General features: G+C 52.5%; 1 protein-coding gene and 1 gene segment (V, D, J or C); one reads left to right on the forward strand and one right to left on the reverse strand.

Moving 5' to 3' along the window:
• LOC140421343 (Ig heavy chain C region, secreted form-like) overlaps positions 1-5,612 on the reverse strand; it is a 76,221-nt gene extending 70,609 nt beyond the window's left edge. Inside the window, 2 exon segments of the C gene segment in view lie at positions 37-417; positions 5,188-5,612. Coding sequence covers positions 37-417; positions 5,188-5,233 — 427 coding nt within the window.
• The window catches only part of LOC140422583 (solute carrier family 12 member 6), a 539,853-nt gene that overhangs the window by 210,755 nt on the left and 311,836 nt on the right, over positions 1-17,262 (forward strand). The gene's annotated exons all lie outside the window — the stretch shown is intronic.

Here is a 17,262-nt window from a genome sequence, read left to right on the forward strand (position 1 = left end):
ACCTCCAGTGGTATGGAGGAGGATTCGCTGCCTTACCCGCCGTGACATCCAATGTTGTCCCACAGCCGCAGAAGTCTGTCCGGTTGTGCTCCACCAGATGGTCTGTCAATTGGCAGAAATAACGCGTGGAATCTTGCTTTGTCGTGTTGAGGATTTTCAGGGTAATGCGCTTCCGTGCAAAGTCCTTAAACGCCAAATAATGGTGCGTGTTCTGAGTGATGTAAGTGGGTTGCTGCTGCCTGGGGCCCCAGTGGAGCAGTTGCTTGATCTCGCCGCTACGCGGTGGAACATAACCCCAGATCAAATACTGGTCATCGGTCTTGCGGGAGAATCGACATTCCATCGTCACCGGCTCGCCCTCCATGACGTCGATTACCGTGGACGAGAATCGAAAGTTCACCCCAGCTGATGTCAAACCTGGAAATAGAGAGAGCAGAGAGGGAGAGGGGAGAGGGGGGGGAGAGGGCGAGACACAAATGATGAATTCTCCACATGAACCCATCCCCGGGTAAGGATGGAAAACGATGCACATTCAGGACCCTGACCGTCCCGTCGCTCGCCAGTTTAACACAAGACCCTGCTCCCATGGCCACATGTCTGTTCTTGGCCTGCTGCAATGTTCCAGTGAAGCTCAACACTAACTGGAGGAACAACATCTCATCTTCCGGTTAGGCCTTCCAGCCTGAACATCGAATTCAACAACTTCAGATGATCAGCCCCACCTCGATCCATTTGTTGTCATCCCGTTTTAACTGTCTTTTACCATTTCTTTCTTTCTTAATATACATTTAATCCCCCCCCCCCCACCGACCTTATCCACCTTTCCTTCACCTTTCTCCTCTTTGCTTCCCCCTTCCCCTCCCCCCACATCTACAGTTCACCCTCTGATGTTAGTTTCTCTGCTGTTTGGCATTTCACATCTTTTGTCCTCTCTGGGGACTGACATTAGCACTCTGTTCCCTTGGTTTCTGTGGCCATTAGCACTCTGTGCCCTTGGTTTCTGTGGCCATTAGCATTCTGTGCCCTTGGTTTCTGTGGCCATTAGCACTCTGTTCCCTTGGTTTCTGTGGCCATTAGCACTCTGTTCCCTTGGTTTCTGTGGCCATTAGCACTCCATTCCCTTGGTTTCTGTGGCCATTAGCACTCTGTTCCCTTGGTTTCTGTGGCCATTAGCACTCTGTTCCCTTGGTTTCTGTGGCCATTAGCACTCTGTTCCCTTGGTTTCTGTGGCCATTAGCACTCTGTTCCCTTGGTTTCTGTGGCCATTAGCACTCTGTTCCCTTGGTTTCTGTGGCCATTAGCACTCTGTTCCCTTGGTTTCTGTGGCCATTAGCACTCTGTTCCCTTGGTTTCTGTGGCCATTAGCACCCAGCTTCCCTGGGCTTCTGTGACTCATCTTTCATTCTCTCACCCCACCAAGTATAAATATTTCCCACTTTCTCTGTCCGTTAGCTTTGACAAAGGGTCACCTGGACTCGAAACGTTCGCTCTTTTCTCCCCCTACAGATGCTGCCAGGCCTGCTGAGATTTTCCAGCGTTTTCTCTTTCCTTGGCAGTTAACTGTCAGTCGCCATCAACTGGTGCATTCACCATGGCAACCAATCAGAGTCCGCATGCCCCAAATTAGTTAAACGGTATTGATAGTGGGGGACTCCGGCGCCGACCTCTTTTGTAACAGGTGGAGACCATTCTGTCCGTCAAACCTCTTCTAGCACTCGACGCAATCATGGCTGACCCACTGAGCTCCATATTCCTACCTTTTGCAGTATTTCTTCTTTTAGATGTCCCTTACCGACTTAAAAAAGTGAAGATGGTGGGGGAGTGAGGGGGGTGGGGGGGGTGGGGGGGGGGAACAGGGACTTCTAGACCAGCCTGCCTGATATCGGTTTGGAAATTCCTGGAATTAAGGACTCCGGAGAGGTTCCAGTTGATCAGAGGGCTGTAAAGTGTGGGTTGTGTCTGATGACCCCGATTAAAGGTTTTGACCATGTAGCCAAGGAAGAGATGCGGGGGATGCCCATGGCTGTTACTTACATGGATTTCCAGAAGACAGAACACAAGGTTCCCCACGACAGACTTTTGGCCATCCACAAAAGTCCACCACCGACGCACGGCGGCAGCCGTGTGCACCGTCTACAAGACGCCCCGCGGGAACTGGCCGAGGCTCCTTCGACAGCTCCTCCCGAACCCACGGCCGTTACCGTCTAGAAGGACGAGGGGGGCAGCAGACACCCCCCCCCCCCCCCACCCCCCCACCACCTGGAGGTTCCCCTCCGAGTCACTCCCCATCCCGGCTGGGGAATATATCGGCCGTTCCTTCACTGCGGCTGGGTCAGCATCTGGGGACTCCCTCCCTAACAGCACGGTGGGTGTACCTACACCACACGGGACCGCAGCGGGCTCAAGCAGGCGGCTCGCCCGCCACCTTCAACAGGGGGAAATTAGGGGCGGGGAACAAACTCTGGGACTGACCCAGCGACTCTGGGATTCCGGGAACAAATCAAATATTAAACGTTCCTGGAAATGGGGAACTGCCCGCCCAGGACTCAGGACATTATGTCGAAACACGTGCAATCAGAAAAGCGAAGCAGTTCCCCTTATTTTTAAGATCAGTCTCCTGACCAACTGTGCCCATCTGTGGCCCTGTGACCACCGACTTGAGATCATCGTTTCCTGCCCTCTCCTCGCACAGTTTCGTTCCGGTCAAGGGAGTTCCTCGGGGGCCAGGCACATTCAGCCGCTACAGCCGATGGCCCCTGTCCGGGATGGGGCTCACTGTGGTCACCCTCGCTGGCGGGCGGAGGAAATATTGAAGGTGGAGTTGTCACTCGTGTGGTTTGTCTGTGACCTGTATGGTGTCCACCCATCAGAATTGGGGATGTTTGCGGACCGCACAATGTTCAGCTCCATTCGCGACTCCCCAGATAATGAAGCCGTCCCTGTCCCAATGCAGCAAGACCTGGACAATATCCAGTCTCGGGGCTGACAAGGGGCAAGTTACATTCGCCCCACACAAGTGCCCGGCAATGACCATCTCCTACAAGAGAGGATCGAACCATCGCCCCTTGACGGTCAATGGCGTTACCGTCGCTGAATCCCCCACATCCTGGGGGTTACCATAGAACATAGAACATAGAACATAGAACATAGAACATAGAACATAGAACATAGAACATAGAACATAGAACATAGAACATTCCAGCGCAGTACAGGCCCTTCGGCCCTCGATGTTGCGCCGACCTGTGAAACCACTCTAAAGCCCATCTACACTATTCCCTTATTGTCCATTTGTCTATCCAATGACCATTTGAATGCCCTTAGTGTTGGCAAGTCCACCACTGTTGCAGGCAGAGCATTCCACACCCTTACTACTCTCTGAGTAAAGAACCTACCTCTGACATCTGTCCTATATCTATCTCCCCTCAATTTAAAGCTATGTCCCCTCGTGCTAGACATCACCATCCGAGGAAAAAGGCTCTCACTGTCCACCCTATCCAATCCTCTGATCATCTGGTATGCCTCAATTAAGTCACCTCTTAGCCTTCTTCTCTCTAACAAAAACAGCCTTTCCTCATAAGATCTTCCCTCCATACCAGGCAACATTCTGGTAAATCTCCTCTGCACCCTTTCCAATGCTTCCACATCCTTCCTATAATGCGGCGACCAGAATTGCACGTAATACTCCAAATGCGGCCGCACCACAGTATTGTACAGCTGCAACATGACCTCATGGCTCCGAAACTCAATCCCTCTACCAATAAAAGCTAACACACCGTACGCCTTCTTAACAACCCTCTCAACCTGGGTGGCAACTTTCAGGGATCTATGTATATGGACACCGAGATCTCTCTGCTCATCCACACTGCCAAGAATCTTACCATTAGCCCAGTACTCGGTCTTCCTGTTATTCCTTCCAAAATGAATCATCTCACACTTTTCTGCATTAAACTCCATTTGCCACCTCTCAGCCCAGCGCTGCAGCTTATCTATGTCCCTCTGTAACTTGTGACATCCTTCCAAACTGTCCACAACTCCACCGACTTTAGTGTCATCTGCAAATTTACTCACCCACCCTTCTGCGCCCTCCTCCAGGTCGTTTATAAAAATGACAAACAGCAGTGGCCCCAAAACAGATCCTTGTGGTACACCACTAGTAACTGGACTCCAGTCTGAACACTTCCCATCAACCACCACCCTTTGTCTTCTTCCAGCTAGCCAATTTCTGATCCAAACTGCTAAATATCGATCAGAAACTGAACTGGACCCAGCCATATAAACACAGCGGCTCCCAGAGCAGGTCAGAGGCTGGGAATCCTGCGGAGAGCAACTCCCCTCCTGTCCCCCCTCCCAAAGCCTGTCCGCCATCGACAAGGACACAAGTCAGGAGTGCGATGGGAGACTCTCCACTTGCCTGGATGAGCGCGGCTCCCAACCACACTCGAGAAGCTCGACACCATCCAGGACAAAGCAGCCCCGCTCGATCGACACGCTGACCACCCACACTTGCCCCCTCCACCACCCCCACCCCCCCCCCCCCCCCGACGCAGCGAGAACTCGCCGAGGCTCCTTCGACAGCACCTCCCAAACCCACGGCCGTTACCGTCTAGAAGGACGAGGGGGGGCAGCAGACACCCCCCCCCCCCCCCCCACCCCCACCCCCCCCACCACCTGGAGGTTCCCCTCCGAGTCACTCCCCATCCCGGCTGGGGAATACATCGGCCGTTCCTTCACTGCGGCTGGGTCAGAATCCCCGGAACTCCCTCCCTAACCGCACGGTGGGTGGACCTGCACCACACGTTACCCATGTTCGCCTCCTCCACTGGGACAAAGCCTTATCCCAAAGTTGGGGATTGAACCTCAACCTCGTCCATGGGCCGGTTTAGCACACTGGGCCAAATCGCTGGCTTTGAAAGCAGACCCAGGCAGGCCAGCAGCACGGTTCGATCCCCGTACCGGCCTCCCCGAACAGGCGCCGGAATGTGGCGACTAGGGGCTTTTCGCAGTAACTTCATTTGAAGCCTACTTGGGACAATAAGCGATTTTCATTTCAGTTCAATTGCCAGAGCTCAGTGGTTGGGCCCGGGGGGTGGCGGGAGGAGGAGGCCGGGGTGACCTCAGCCGCGATGGGCTAGCAGCAGTGATTGGAACGGCCTGATCCCGCGCGGTCGCCTGGGTATAGGAGCTTACCGGCCAGGGCGAGGAGGCAGAGAGCGAGTTTGACCATCAACTGCATATTGGCTGGACGAGGGATCAGAGGTGATTGTGTCGCTCTGTCTCTCTGTCGCTGTGTTCCTGTGTCTCTGTTCCTGGACGGAGCTGTGTCCCTCTGTGGCTGTGTCCCTCTGTGGCTGTGTCCCTCTGTCGCTGTGTCCCTCTGTCGCTGTGTCCCTCTGTCGCTGTGTCCCTCTGTGGCTGTGTCCCTCTGTCGCTGTGTCCCTCTGTCGCTGTGTCCCTCTGTCGCTGTGTCCCTCTGTCGCTGTGTCCCTCTGTCGCTGTGTCCCTCTCTCGCTGTGTCCCTCTGTCGCTGTGTCCCTCTGTCGCTGTGTCCCTCTCTCGCTGTGTCCCTCTGTCGCTGTGTCCCTCTCTCGCTGTGTCCCTCTCTCGCTGTGTCACTGAACAGAGCTGAAGACTGAGGTGACTGCTCCTCCCTCAGATTATATTTCACATTGAATCAGCGTCTCTCGCTGGTCACTGACTGCACGCCCAGCTTCCTGTGTGAGGGAGTTTGTGAGTGAGTGTGTGTGTGATTGCGAGTGAGTGGGTGTGTGAGTGTGTGAGTGTGGGAGTGTGAGTGTGGGAGTGAGTGTGTGATTGACACATCGAGGGACAGTCGTCATTAACCAGACCTGGTGAGATGAGCAATTGAGCATTTCAGACTCTCCTAACCTCTGCTCAATCCCACTGTCCCTCACTCCATGTCCCTCAGTCCCACTGTCCCTCACTCCATGTCCCTCAGTCCCACTGTCCCTCACTCCAGTGTCCCTCCGTTCCACTGTCACTCACTCCAGTGTCCCTCAGTCCCACTGTCACTCATTCCAGTGTCCTTCAGTCCCATTGTCCCTCACACCAGTGTCCCTCAGCCCCACAGTCCCTCACTCCAATGTTCCCTCAGTCCCATTGTCCCTCACTCAAGTGTTCCCTCAGTCCCTCTGTCCCCCAATCCAGTCGCACCTAACTCCAGTTGCCCCTCACTCCAATCGTCCCTCACTCCAATCGGCCCTCACTCCAGTTGCCCCTCACTCCAGTTGCTCCTCACTCCAGTTGCCCCTCACTCCAGTTGCCCCTCACTCCAATTGTCCCTCAATCCAGTTGTCCCTCACTCTCAAGGGTTTTGCCATTTGCGGTATATTCCCCCTCTATGTTAGACCTCCCGAAATGCATTACCTCACTTTTGTCTGGATTAAACTCCATTTGCCATTTCTCTGCCCAAGTCTCCAACGTATCTATGTGCAGCTGTATCCTCTGACAATCCTGAGCACTATCCACCACTCTGCCAACCTTGATGGCATCTGTAACCTTCTCTGCTGACATCATCTTGAAGAGTATTGACAGTCAGAGAGATCTAGGTGTACAGGTCCACAGGTCACTGAAAGGGGCAACACAGGTGGAGAAGGTAGTCAAGAAGGCAGGCAGCATGCTTGCCTTCATTGGCCGGGGCATTGAGTATAAGAATTGGCAAGTCATGTTGCAGCTGTATAGAACCTTAGTTAGGCCACACTTGGAGTATAGTGTTCAATTCTGGTCGCCACACTACCAGAAGGATGTGGAGGCTTTAGAGAGGGTGCAGAAGAGATTTACCAGAATGTTGCCTGGTATGGAGGGCATTAGCTATGAGGAGCGGTTGAATAAACTCGGTTTGTTCTCACTGGAACGAAGGAGGTTGAGGGGCGACCTGATAGAGGTCTACAAAATTATGAGGGGCATAGACAGAGTGGATAGTCAGAGGCTTTTCCCCAGGGTAGAGGGGGCAATTACTAGGGGGCATCAGTTTAAGGTGCGAGGGGCAAGGTTTAGAGGAGACGTACGAGGCAAGTTTTTTTACACAGAGGGTAGTGGGTGCCTGGAACTCGCTACCGGAGGAGGTGGTGGAAGCAGGGACGATAGGGACATTTAAGGGGCATCTTGACAAATACATGAATAGGATGGGAATAGAGGGATACGGACCCAGGAAGTGTAGATTGTAGTTTAGTCGGGCAGCATGGTCGGCACGGGCTTGGAGGGCCGAAGGGCCTGTTCCTGTGCTGCACTTTTCTTTGTTCGTTCTTGCTTCAAAACAGCAAACCGACCCCCACAAACAGATTCCCCCAGACCCTCAGGTCTCCTCCCCCACCCAACCTCAGGGTCGCATCCAGTACAAACAGGGGATTGCCACAGAAGGGAAGGTCAAACAATGACATTGAGCTGGGCTGCCCATCGAGTCTCCATCGGCCCTTGGCAAGCGCGCCCTACTTAAGCCCCACACCTCCACCCTATCCCCGTAACCCCCATCCAACCGTTTTGGATACGAAGGGCAATTTATCGCGGCCAATCCACCTAACCCGCATGTCTTTCGGGTCTTGTGGGAGGGAACCGGAGCACCCGGAGGAAACCCACGCATGCACGGGGAGGATGTGCAGACTCCGCACAGGCAGTGACCCGAGCCGGGAATCGAACCCGGGACCCTGGCGCTGTGAGGCAGCAGTGCTAACCACCGTGCCGACCCAAACGATTATGTCACCTACGTATAACCTGACGCCTGGAATTCCTTCTACGAAGTGTTCTATTGACCGTCGGACAATTCCAGATGCCCGCTCGCCCCATGCGACAGACAGCTTAATTCAGACTGAGGAGGGACGCTGGAGAACATGGGGGTCGATGGATCCGACGTTGCAGCATTACTCTGTATCGAAGGCCCATTTGCGGTGTGGAGGAATTTCATCACCCGGGGAGCGGTGGAATCTGCGGGAATCCGTGAATACCGAAAGTAGTTGAGGCCAGAACGATGTGGAATTCCAAGAAGGAATTAGATTTAGCTCTTGGGGTTAAAGGGTTTGAGGGATATGGGGCGGGGGGCGGGAGGAGGCGGGATCAGCGTACTGAAGTTGATGAGCGGAAAGGATGTGTAGGCAACCCAGGTTCGGACCCCCTGTCCCCTCACTTCATCCCCACATGGAGAGGCACACAGAGACCTCCCTCAGCTCTCAGTCTCCAACTCGCCCTCCGACACAGCCCACGGGGACGGCCTGTGGGACAATAATTCCAACATTCACTCAAAGTTTCGCTTTTCTAGAAAGGGGAAGTTGCTTCACAACAAACAGGGGCGAAAATAGATCGGGCTGCCACGAGAGGGACAGTGACGCGCATTCCTGTAATTAATGTACAACGTGTCATCCCGGGGAGCGTTTGATGGACAATGTGGACGGAGCTTTACTCTGTATCTGACCCCGTGCTGTACCTGTCCTGGGAGTGTTTGATGGGGACAGGGTAGAGGGAGCTTTACTCTGTATCTAACCCCGTGCTGTACCTGTCCTGGGAGTGTTTGATGGGGACAGTGTAGAGGGAGCTTTACTCTGTATCTAACCCCGTGCTGTACCTGTCCTGGGAGTGTTTGATGGGGACAGTGTAGAGGGAGCTTTACTCTGTATCTAACCCCGTGCTGTACCTGTCCTGGGAGTGTTTGATGGGGACAGTGTAGAGGGAGCTTTACTCTGTATCTAACCCCGTGCTGTACCTGTCCTGGGAGTGTTTGATGGGGACAGTGTAGAGGGAGCTTTACTCTGTATCTAACCCCGTGCTGTACCTGTCCTGGGAGTGTTAGATGGGACAGTGTAGAGGGAGCTTTACTCTGTATCTAACCCCGTGCTGTACCTGTCCTGGGAGTGTTAGATGGGACAGTGTAGAGGGAGCTTTACTCTGTATCTAACCCCGTGCTGTACCTGTCCTGGGAGTGTTTGATGGGGACAGTGTAGAGGGAGCTTTACTCTGTATCTAACCCCGTGCTGTACCTGTCCTTGGAGTGTTAGATGGGACAGTGTAGAGGGAGCTTTACTCTGTATCTAACCCTGTGCTGTACCTGTCCTGGGAGTGTTTGATGGGGACAGTGTAGAGGGAGCTTTACTCTGTATCTAACCCCGTGCTGTACCTGTCCTTGGAGTGTTAAATGGGACAGTGTAGAGGGAGCTTTCCTCTGTATCTCACCCCGTGCTGTACCTGTCCTTGGAGTGTTAGATGGGACAGTGTAGAGGGAGCTTTACTCTGTATCTAACCCCGTGCTGTACCTGTCCTGGGAGTGTTTGATGGGGACAGTGTAGAGGGAGCTTTACTCTGTATCTAACCCCTTGCTGTACCTGTCCTGGGAGTGTTTGATGGGGACAGTGTAGAGGGAGCTTTACTCTGTATCTAACCCCGTGCTGTACCTGTCCTGGGAGTGTTTGATGGGGACAGTGTAGAGGGAGCTTTACTCTGTATCTAACCCCGTGCTGTACCTGTCCTGGGAGTGTTTGATGGGGACAGTGTAGAGGGAGCTTTACTCTGTATCTAACCCCGTGCTGTACATGGTCTGGCAGTGTTTGATATGGACAGTGTGGAGGAAGCTTTACTCTGTATCTAACCCCGTGCTGTACCTGTCCTGGGAATGTCTGATGGGGACAGTGTAGAGGGAGCTTTACTCTGTACCTAACCCCATGCTGTACCTGTCCTGGGAATGTTTGATGGGGACAGTGTAGAGGGAGCTTTACTCTGTATCTCACCCCGTGCTGTACCTGTCCTGGGAGTATTTGATGGGGACACTGTTGAGGGAGCTTTACTCTGTATCTAACCCCGTGCTGTACCTGTCCTGGGAATGTTTGATGGGGACAGTGTAGAGGGAGCTTTACTCTGTACCTAACCCCATGCTGTACCTGTCCTGGGAGTGTTTGATGGGGACAGTGTAGAGGGAGCTTTACTCTGTATCTCACCCCGTGCTGTACCTGTCCTGGGAGTGTTTGATGGGGACAGTGTAGAGAGAGCTTTACTCTGTATCTAACCCCGTGCTGTACCTGTCCTGGGAGTGTTTGATGGGGACAGTGTAGAGGGAGCTTTACTCTGCATCTAACCCCGTGCTGTACCTGTCCTGGGAGTGTTTGATGGGGACAGTGTGGAGGGAGCTTTACTCTGCCTCTAACCCCGTGCTGTACCTGTCCTGGGAGTGTTTGATGGGGACAGGGCAGAGTGAGCTTTACTCTGTATCTAACCCCGTGCTGGACCTGTCCTGGGAGTGTTTCATGGGGACAGTGTAGAGGGAGATTTACTCTGTATCTAACCCCGTGCTGTACCTGTCCTGGGAGTGTTTGATGGGGACAGTTTGGACGGAGCTTTACTCTGTATCTAACCCCGTGCTGTACCTGTCCTGGGAGTGTTTGATGGGGACAGTGTAGCGGGAGCTTTACTCTGTATCTAACCCTGTGCTGTACCTGTCCTGGGAGTGTTTGATGGGGACAGTGTAGAGGGAGCTTCACTCTGTATCTAACCCGTGCTGTACCTGTCCTGGGAGTGTTTGATGGGGACAGTGTAGAGCGAGCTTTACTCTGTATCTAACCCCGTGCTGTACCTGTCCTGGGAGTGTTTGATGGGGACAGTGTAGAGGGAGCTTTACTCTGTATCTAACCCCGTGCTGTTCCTGTCCTGGGAGTGTTTGATGGGGACAGTGTAGAGGGAGCTTTACTCTGTATCTAATCCCGTGCTGTACCTGTCCTGGCAGTGTTTGATGGGGACAGTGTAGAGGGAGCTTTACTCTGTATCTAACCCCGTGCTGTACGTGTCCTGGGAGTGTTTGATGGGGACAGTGTAGAGGGAACTTTACTCTGTATCTAACCGCGGGCTGTACCTGTCCTGGGAGTATTTGATGGGGACAGTGCAGAGGGAGCTTTACTCTGTATCTAACCCCGTGCTGTACCTGTCCTGGGAGTGTTTGATGGGGACAGTGTAGAGGGAGCTTTACTCTGTATCTAACCCCGTGCTGTACCTGTGCTGGGAGTGTTTGATGGGGACAGTGTAGAGGGAGCTTCACTCTGTATCTAACCCGTGCTGTACCTGTCCTGGGAGTGTTTGATGGGGACAGTGTAGAGGGAGCTTTACTCTGTATCTAACCCCGTGCTGTACCTGTCCTGGGAGTGTTTGATGGGGACAGTGTGGACGAAGCTTTACTCTGTATCTAACCCCGTGCTGTACCTGTCCTGGGAGTGTTTGATGGGGACAGTGTAGAGGGAGCTTTACTCTGTATCTAACCCCGTGCTGTACCTGTCCTGGGAGTGTTTGATGGGGACAGTGTGGAGGGAGCTTTACTCTGCCTTTAACCCCGTGCTGTACCTGTCCTGGGAGTGTTTGATGGGGACAGGGCAGAGTGAGCTTTACTCTGTATCTAACCCCGTGCTGTACCTGTCCTGGGAGTGTTTCATGGGGACAGTGTAGAGGGAGCTTTACTCTGTATCTAACCCCGTGCTGTACCTGTCCTGGGAGTATTTGCTATGGACAGTGTGGAGGGAGCTTTACTATGCATCTAACCCCGTGCTGCACCTGTCCGGGGAGTGTTTGATGGGGACAGTGTAGAGGGAGCTTTACTCTGTATCTAACCCCGTGCTGTACCTGTCCTGGGAGTGTATGATGGGGACAGTGTAGAGGGAGCTTTACTCTGTATCTAACCCCGTGCTGTACCTGTCCTGGGAGTGTTTGATGGGGACAGTGTAGAGGGAGCTTTACTCTGTATCTAACCCCGTGCTGCACCTGTCCTGGGAGTGTTTGATGGGGAAAGTGTAGAGGGAGCTTTATTCTGTATCTCACCCCGTGCTGTACCTGTCCTGGGAGTGTTTGATGGGGACAGTGTAGAGGGAGCTTTACTCTGTATCAAACCCCGTGCTGCACCTGTCCTAGGAGTGTCTGATGGGGAAAGTGTAGAGGGAGCTTTACTCTGTATCTAACCCCGTGCTGTACCTGTCCTGGGAGTGTTTGATGGGGACAGTGTAGAGTGAGCTTTACTCTGTATCTAACCCCGTGCTGTACCTGTCCTGGGAGTGTTTGATGGGGACAGTGTAGAGGGAGCTTTCCTCTGTATCTAACCCCGTGCTGTACATGCTCTGGCAGTGTTTGATATGGACAGTGTGGAGGAAGCTTTACTCTGTATCTAACCCCGTGCTGTACCTGTCCTGGGAATGTTTGATGGGGACAGTGTAGAGGGAGCTTTACTCTGTACCTAACCCCATGCTGTACCTGTCCTGGGAATGTTTGATGGGGACAGTGTAGAGGGAGCTTTACTCTGTATCTCACCCCGTGCTGTACCTGTCCTGGGAGTGTTTGATGGGGATACTGTTGAGGGAGCTTTACTCTGTATCTAACCCCGTGCTGTACCTGTCCTGGGAATGTTTGATGGGGACAGTGTAGAGGGAGCTTTACTCTGTACCTAACCCCATGCTGTACCTGTCCTGGGAGTGTTTGATGGGGACAGTGTAGAGGGAGCTTTACTCTGTATCTCACCCCGTGCTGTACCTGTCCTGGGAGTGTTTGATGGGGACAGTGTAGAGAGAGCTTTACTCTGTATCTAACCCCGTGCTGTACCTGTCCTGGGAGTGTTTGATGGGGACAGTGTAGAGGGAGCTTTACTCTGTATCTAACCCCGTGCTGTACCTGTCCTGGGAGTGTTTGATGGGGACAGTGTGGAGGGAGCTTTACTCTGCCTCTAACCCCGTGCTGTACCTGTCCTGGGAGTGTTTGATGGGGACAGGGCAGAGTGAGCTTTACTCTGTATCTAACCCCGTGCTGGACCTGTCCTGGGAGTGTTTCATGGGGACAGTGTAGAGGGAGATTTACTCTGTATCTAACCCCGTGCTGTACCTGTCCTGGGAGTGTTTGATGGGGACAGTTTGGACGGAGCTTTACTCTGTATCTAACCCCGAGCTGTACCTGTCCTGGGAGTGTTTGATGGGGACAGTGTAGCGGGAGCTTTACTCTGTATCTAATCCCGTGCTGTACCTGTCCTGGGAGTGTTTGATGGGGACAGTGTAGAGGGAGCTTTACTCTGTATCTAACCCCGTGCTGGACCTGTCCTGGGAGTGTTTCATGGGGACAGTGTAGACGGAGCTTTACTCTGTATCTAACCCCGTGCTGTACCTGTCCTGGGAGTATTTGCTATGGACAGTGTGGAGGGAGCTTTACTATGCATCTAACCCCGTGCTGCACCTGTCCGGGGAGTGTTTGATGGGGACAGTGTAGAGGGAGCTTTACTCTGTATCTAGCCCCGTGCTGCACCTGTTTTGGGAGTGTTTGATGGGGACAGTGTAGAGTGAGCTTTACTCTGTATCTAACCCCGTGCTGTACCTGTCCTGGGAGTGTTTGAAGAGGTCAGTGTAGAGGGAGCTTTTCTCTGTATCTAACCCCGTGCTGTACCTGTCTTGGGAGTGTTTGATGGGGACAGTGTAGAGGGAGCTTTAATCTGTATCTAACCCCGTGCTGTACCTGTCCTGGGAGTGTTTGATGGGGACAGTGTAGAGGGAGCTTTACTCTGTATCTCACCCCGTGCTGTACCTGTCCTGGGAGTGTTTGATGGGGACAGTGTGGACGAAGCTTTAATCTGTATCTAACCCCGTGCTGTACCTGTCCTGGGAGTGTTTGATGGGGACAGTGGAGAGGGAGCTTTACTCTGTATCTAACCCCGGGCTGTACCTGTCCTGGGAGTGTTTGATGGGGACAGTGTAGAGGGAGCTTTGCTCTGTATCTAACCCCGTGCTGTACCTGTCCTGGGAGTGTTTGATGGGGACAGTGTAGAGGGAGCTTTACTCTGTACCTAACCCCATGCTGTACCTGTCCTGGGAGTGTTTGATGGGGACAGTGTAGAGGGAGCTTTACTCTGTATCTCACCCCGTGCTGTACCTGTCCTGGGAGTGTTTGATGGGGACAGTGTAGAGGGAGCTTTACTCTGTATCTAACCCCGTGCTGTACCTGTCCTGGGAGTGTTTGATGGGGACAGTGTAGAGGGAGCTTTACTCTGTATCTAACCCCGCGCTGTACCTGTCCTGGGAGTGTTTGATGGGGACAGTGTAGAGGGAGCTTTACTCTGTATCTAACCCCGTGCTGTACCTGTCCTGGGAGTGTTTGATGGGGACAGTGTAGAGGGAGCTTTACTCTGTATCTCACCCCGTGCTGTACCTGTCCTGGGAGTGTTTGATGGGGACAGTGTAGAGGGAGCTTTACTCTGTACCTAACCCCATGCTGTACCTGTCCTGGGAATGTTTGATGGGGACAGTGTAGAGGGAGCTTTACTCTGTATCTAACCCCGTGCTGTACATGCTCTGGCAGTGTTTGATATGGACAGTGTGGAGGAAGCTTTACTCTGTACAGGAGCAGCCCTTTGGATTTCGGCGGCAGCGGTGCGCAGGGGCCCTCTGGGAGGTGAGTAGTTAGTTTAAAAGCACTTACCTTTACAGGAGCAGCCCTTTGGATTTCGGCGGCAGCGGTGCGCAGGGGCCTTCTGGGAGGTGAGTAGTTAGTTTAAAAGCACTTACCTTTACAGGAGCAGCCCTTTGGATTTCGGCGGCAGCGGTGCGCAGGGGCCTTCTTGGAGGTGAGTAGTGAGTTTAAAAACCTTACCTTTACAGGAGCAGCCCTTTGGATTTCGGCGGGAACCGGAAGTTCGACCTCTGGCAAGTCCCCCCCCCCCCAAATAAATTCTGGTGGAGAGGAAACCCGAGACACTACACGTGTAGTGTCTCCCACCCACCCTCCTCCTCTAACCTAATAATAAGACCCATTGGTGTAAGGTAAGTGCCATATTATATTATATATTATTAGCATTGTGCAGGCCAAGGATTGGAGGTGGAGGAGCAGTCTCTGTCCGCGAGAGAACCTGAGAACATCTCAGAAGGTAAGCAAGTGATTTTTACTTTTATACCTTTTTTCAAATTGTGTGTGTCGGGGGGAAACTGAAGTGACATCACAGAAAAGCTGTGACCTGAGTGGCTGGTTGGGATTCTAACCTAATTTTTTTTTTGACTATTTGGGAACTAATTAAACATAACTTAATTATAATTTAGAGGATATCTAAGCCAGAGGTCGGAGGATATTATAGTTAGCTATCGCATTTCTATTAGAAATCTAGTGCTAGGAAACAGATAGTTGACAGTAACTTTGTAATTTAAAAAAAAAAGTATTTATTAAAAAAAAAGACAAATTTTAATTTTAATTAATTGACGCAATGTCAGTTAGAGGGGTGCTGTGCTCTGACTGTGAGATGTGGCAGGTCCGGGAGGCTTCCAGCGTCCTGGATGGCTTCATCTGCAGAAAGTGCACCCAACTGCAGCTCCTCACAGACCGCATGGTTCGGTTGGAGCAGCAATTGGATGCACTTAGGAGCATGCAGGTGGCGGAAAGCGTCATAGATCGCAGTTATGTAAGTGTGGTCACACCCAAGGTGCAGGCAGAGAAATGGGTGACCACCAGAAAGGGCAGGCAGTCAGTGCAGGAATCCCCTGTGGTTGTCCCCCTCTCGAACAGATATACCCCTTTGGATACTGTCGGGGGGGATAGCCTATCAGGGGAAAACAGCAGCAGCCAGAGCAGTGGCACCACGGCTGGCTCTGATGTTCAGAAGGGAGGGTCAAAGCGCAGAAGAGTAATAGTTATAGGGGACTCTATAGTCAGGGGAACAGATAGGCGCTTCTGTGGACGTGAAAGAGACTCCAGGATGGTATGTTGCCTCCCTGGTGCCAGGGTCCAGGATGTCTCCGAACGGGTAGAGGGAATCCTGAAGGGGGAGGGCAAACAGGTAGAGGTCGTTGTACATATTGGTACTAACGACATAGGCAGGAAGAGGCATGAGGTCCTGCAGCAGGAGTTCAGGGAGCTAGGCAGAAAGTTAAAAGACAGGACCTCGAGGGTTGTAATCTCGGGATTACTCCCTGTGCCACGTGCCAGTGAGGCTAGAAATAGGAAGATAGAGCAGACAAACACGTGGCTAAACAGCTGGTGTAGGAGGGAGGGTTTCGGTTATCTGGACCACTGGGAGCTCTTCCGGGGCAGGTGTGACCTGTATAAGATGGACGGGTTGCATCTAAACCGGAGAGGCATAAATATCCTGGCCGCGAGATTTGCTAGTGTCACACGGGAGGGTTTAAACTAGTATGGCAGGGGGGTGGGCACGGGAGCAATAGGTCAGAAGGTGAGAGCGTTGAGGGAGAACTAGGGAATATGGACAGTGTGGCTCTGAGGCAGAGCAGACGGGGAGAAGTTGCTGAACACAGCGGGTCTGGTGGCCTGAAGTGCATATGTTTTAATGCAAGGAGCATTACGGGTAAGGCAGATGAACTTAGAGCTTGGATTACTACTTGGAACTATGATGTTGTTGCCATTACAGAGACCTGGTTGAGGGAAGGGCAGGATTGGCAGCTAAACGTTCCAGGTTTTAGATGTTTCAGGCGGGATAGAGGGGGATGTAAAAGGGGAGGCGGAGTTGCGCTACTTGTTCAGGAGAGTATCACAGCTATACAGCGAGAGGACACCTCAGAGGGCAGTGAGGCTATATGGGTAGAGATCAGGAATAAGAAGGGTGCAGTCACAATGTTGGGGGTATACTACAGGCCTCCCAACAGCCAGCGGGAGATAGAGGAGCAGATAGGTAGACAGATTTTGGAAAAGAGTAAAAACAACAGGGTTGTGGTGATGGGAGACTTCAACTTCCCCAATATTGACTGGGACTCACTTAGTGCCAGGGGCTTAGACGGGGCAGAGTTTGTAAGGAGCATCCAGGAGGGCTTCTTAAAACAATATGTAAACAGTCCAACTAGGGAAGAGGCGGTACTGGACCTGGTATTGGGGAATGAGCCCGGCCAGGTGGTAGATGTTTCAGTAGGGGAGCATTTCGGTAACAGTGACCACAATTCAGTAAGTTTTAAAGTACTGGTGGACAAGGATAAGAGTGGTCCGAGGATGAATGTGCTAAATTGGGGGAAGGCTAATTATAACAATATTAGGCGGGAACTGAAGAGCATAGATTGGGGGCGGATGTTTGAGGGCAAATCAACATCTGACATGTGGGAGGCTTTCAAGTGTCAGTTGATAGGAATACAGGACAGGCATGTTCCTGTGAGGAAGAAAGACAAATACGGCAATTTTCGGGAACCTTGGATGACGAATGATATTGTAGGCCTCGTCAAAAAGAAAAAGGAGGCATTTGTCAGGGCTAAAAGGCTGGGAACAGACGAAGCCTGTGTGGCATATAAGGAAAGTAGGAAGGAACTTAAGCAGGGAGTCAGGAGGGCT

Source organism: Scyliorhinus torazame, chromosome 5 (assembly GCF_047496885.1).
Source record: "Scyliorhinus torazame isolate Kashiwa2021f chromosome 5, sScyTor2.1, whole genome shotgun sequence".
Classification (NCBI taxonomy): Eukaryota; Metazoa; Chordata; class Chondrichthyes; order Carcharhiniformes; family Scyliorhinidae; genus Scyliorhinus; species Scyliorhinus torazame.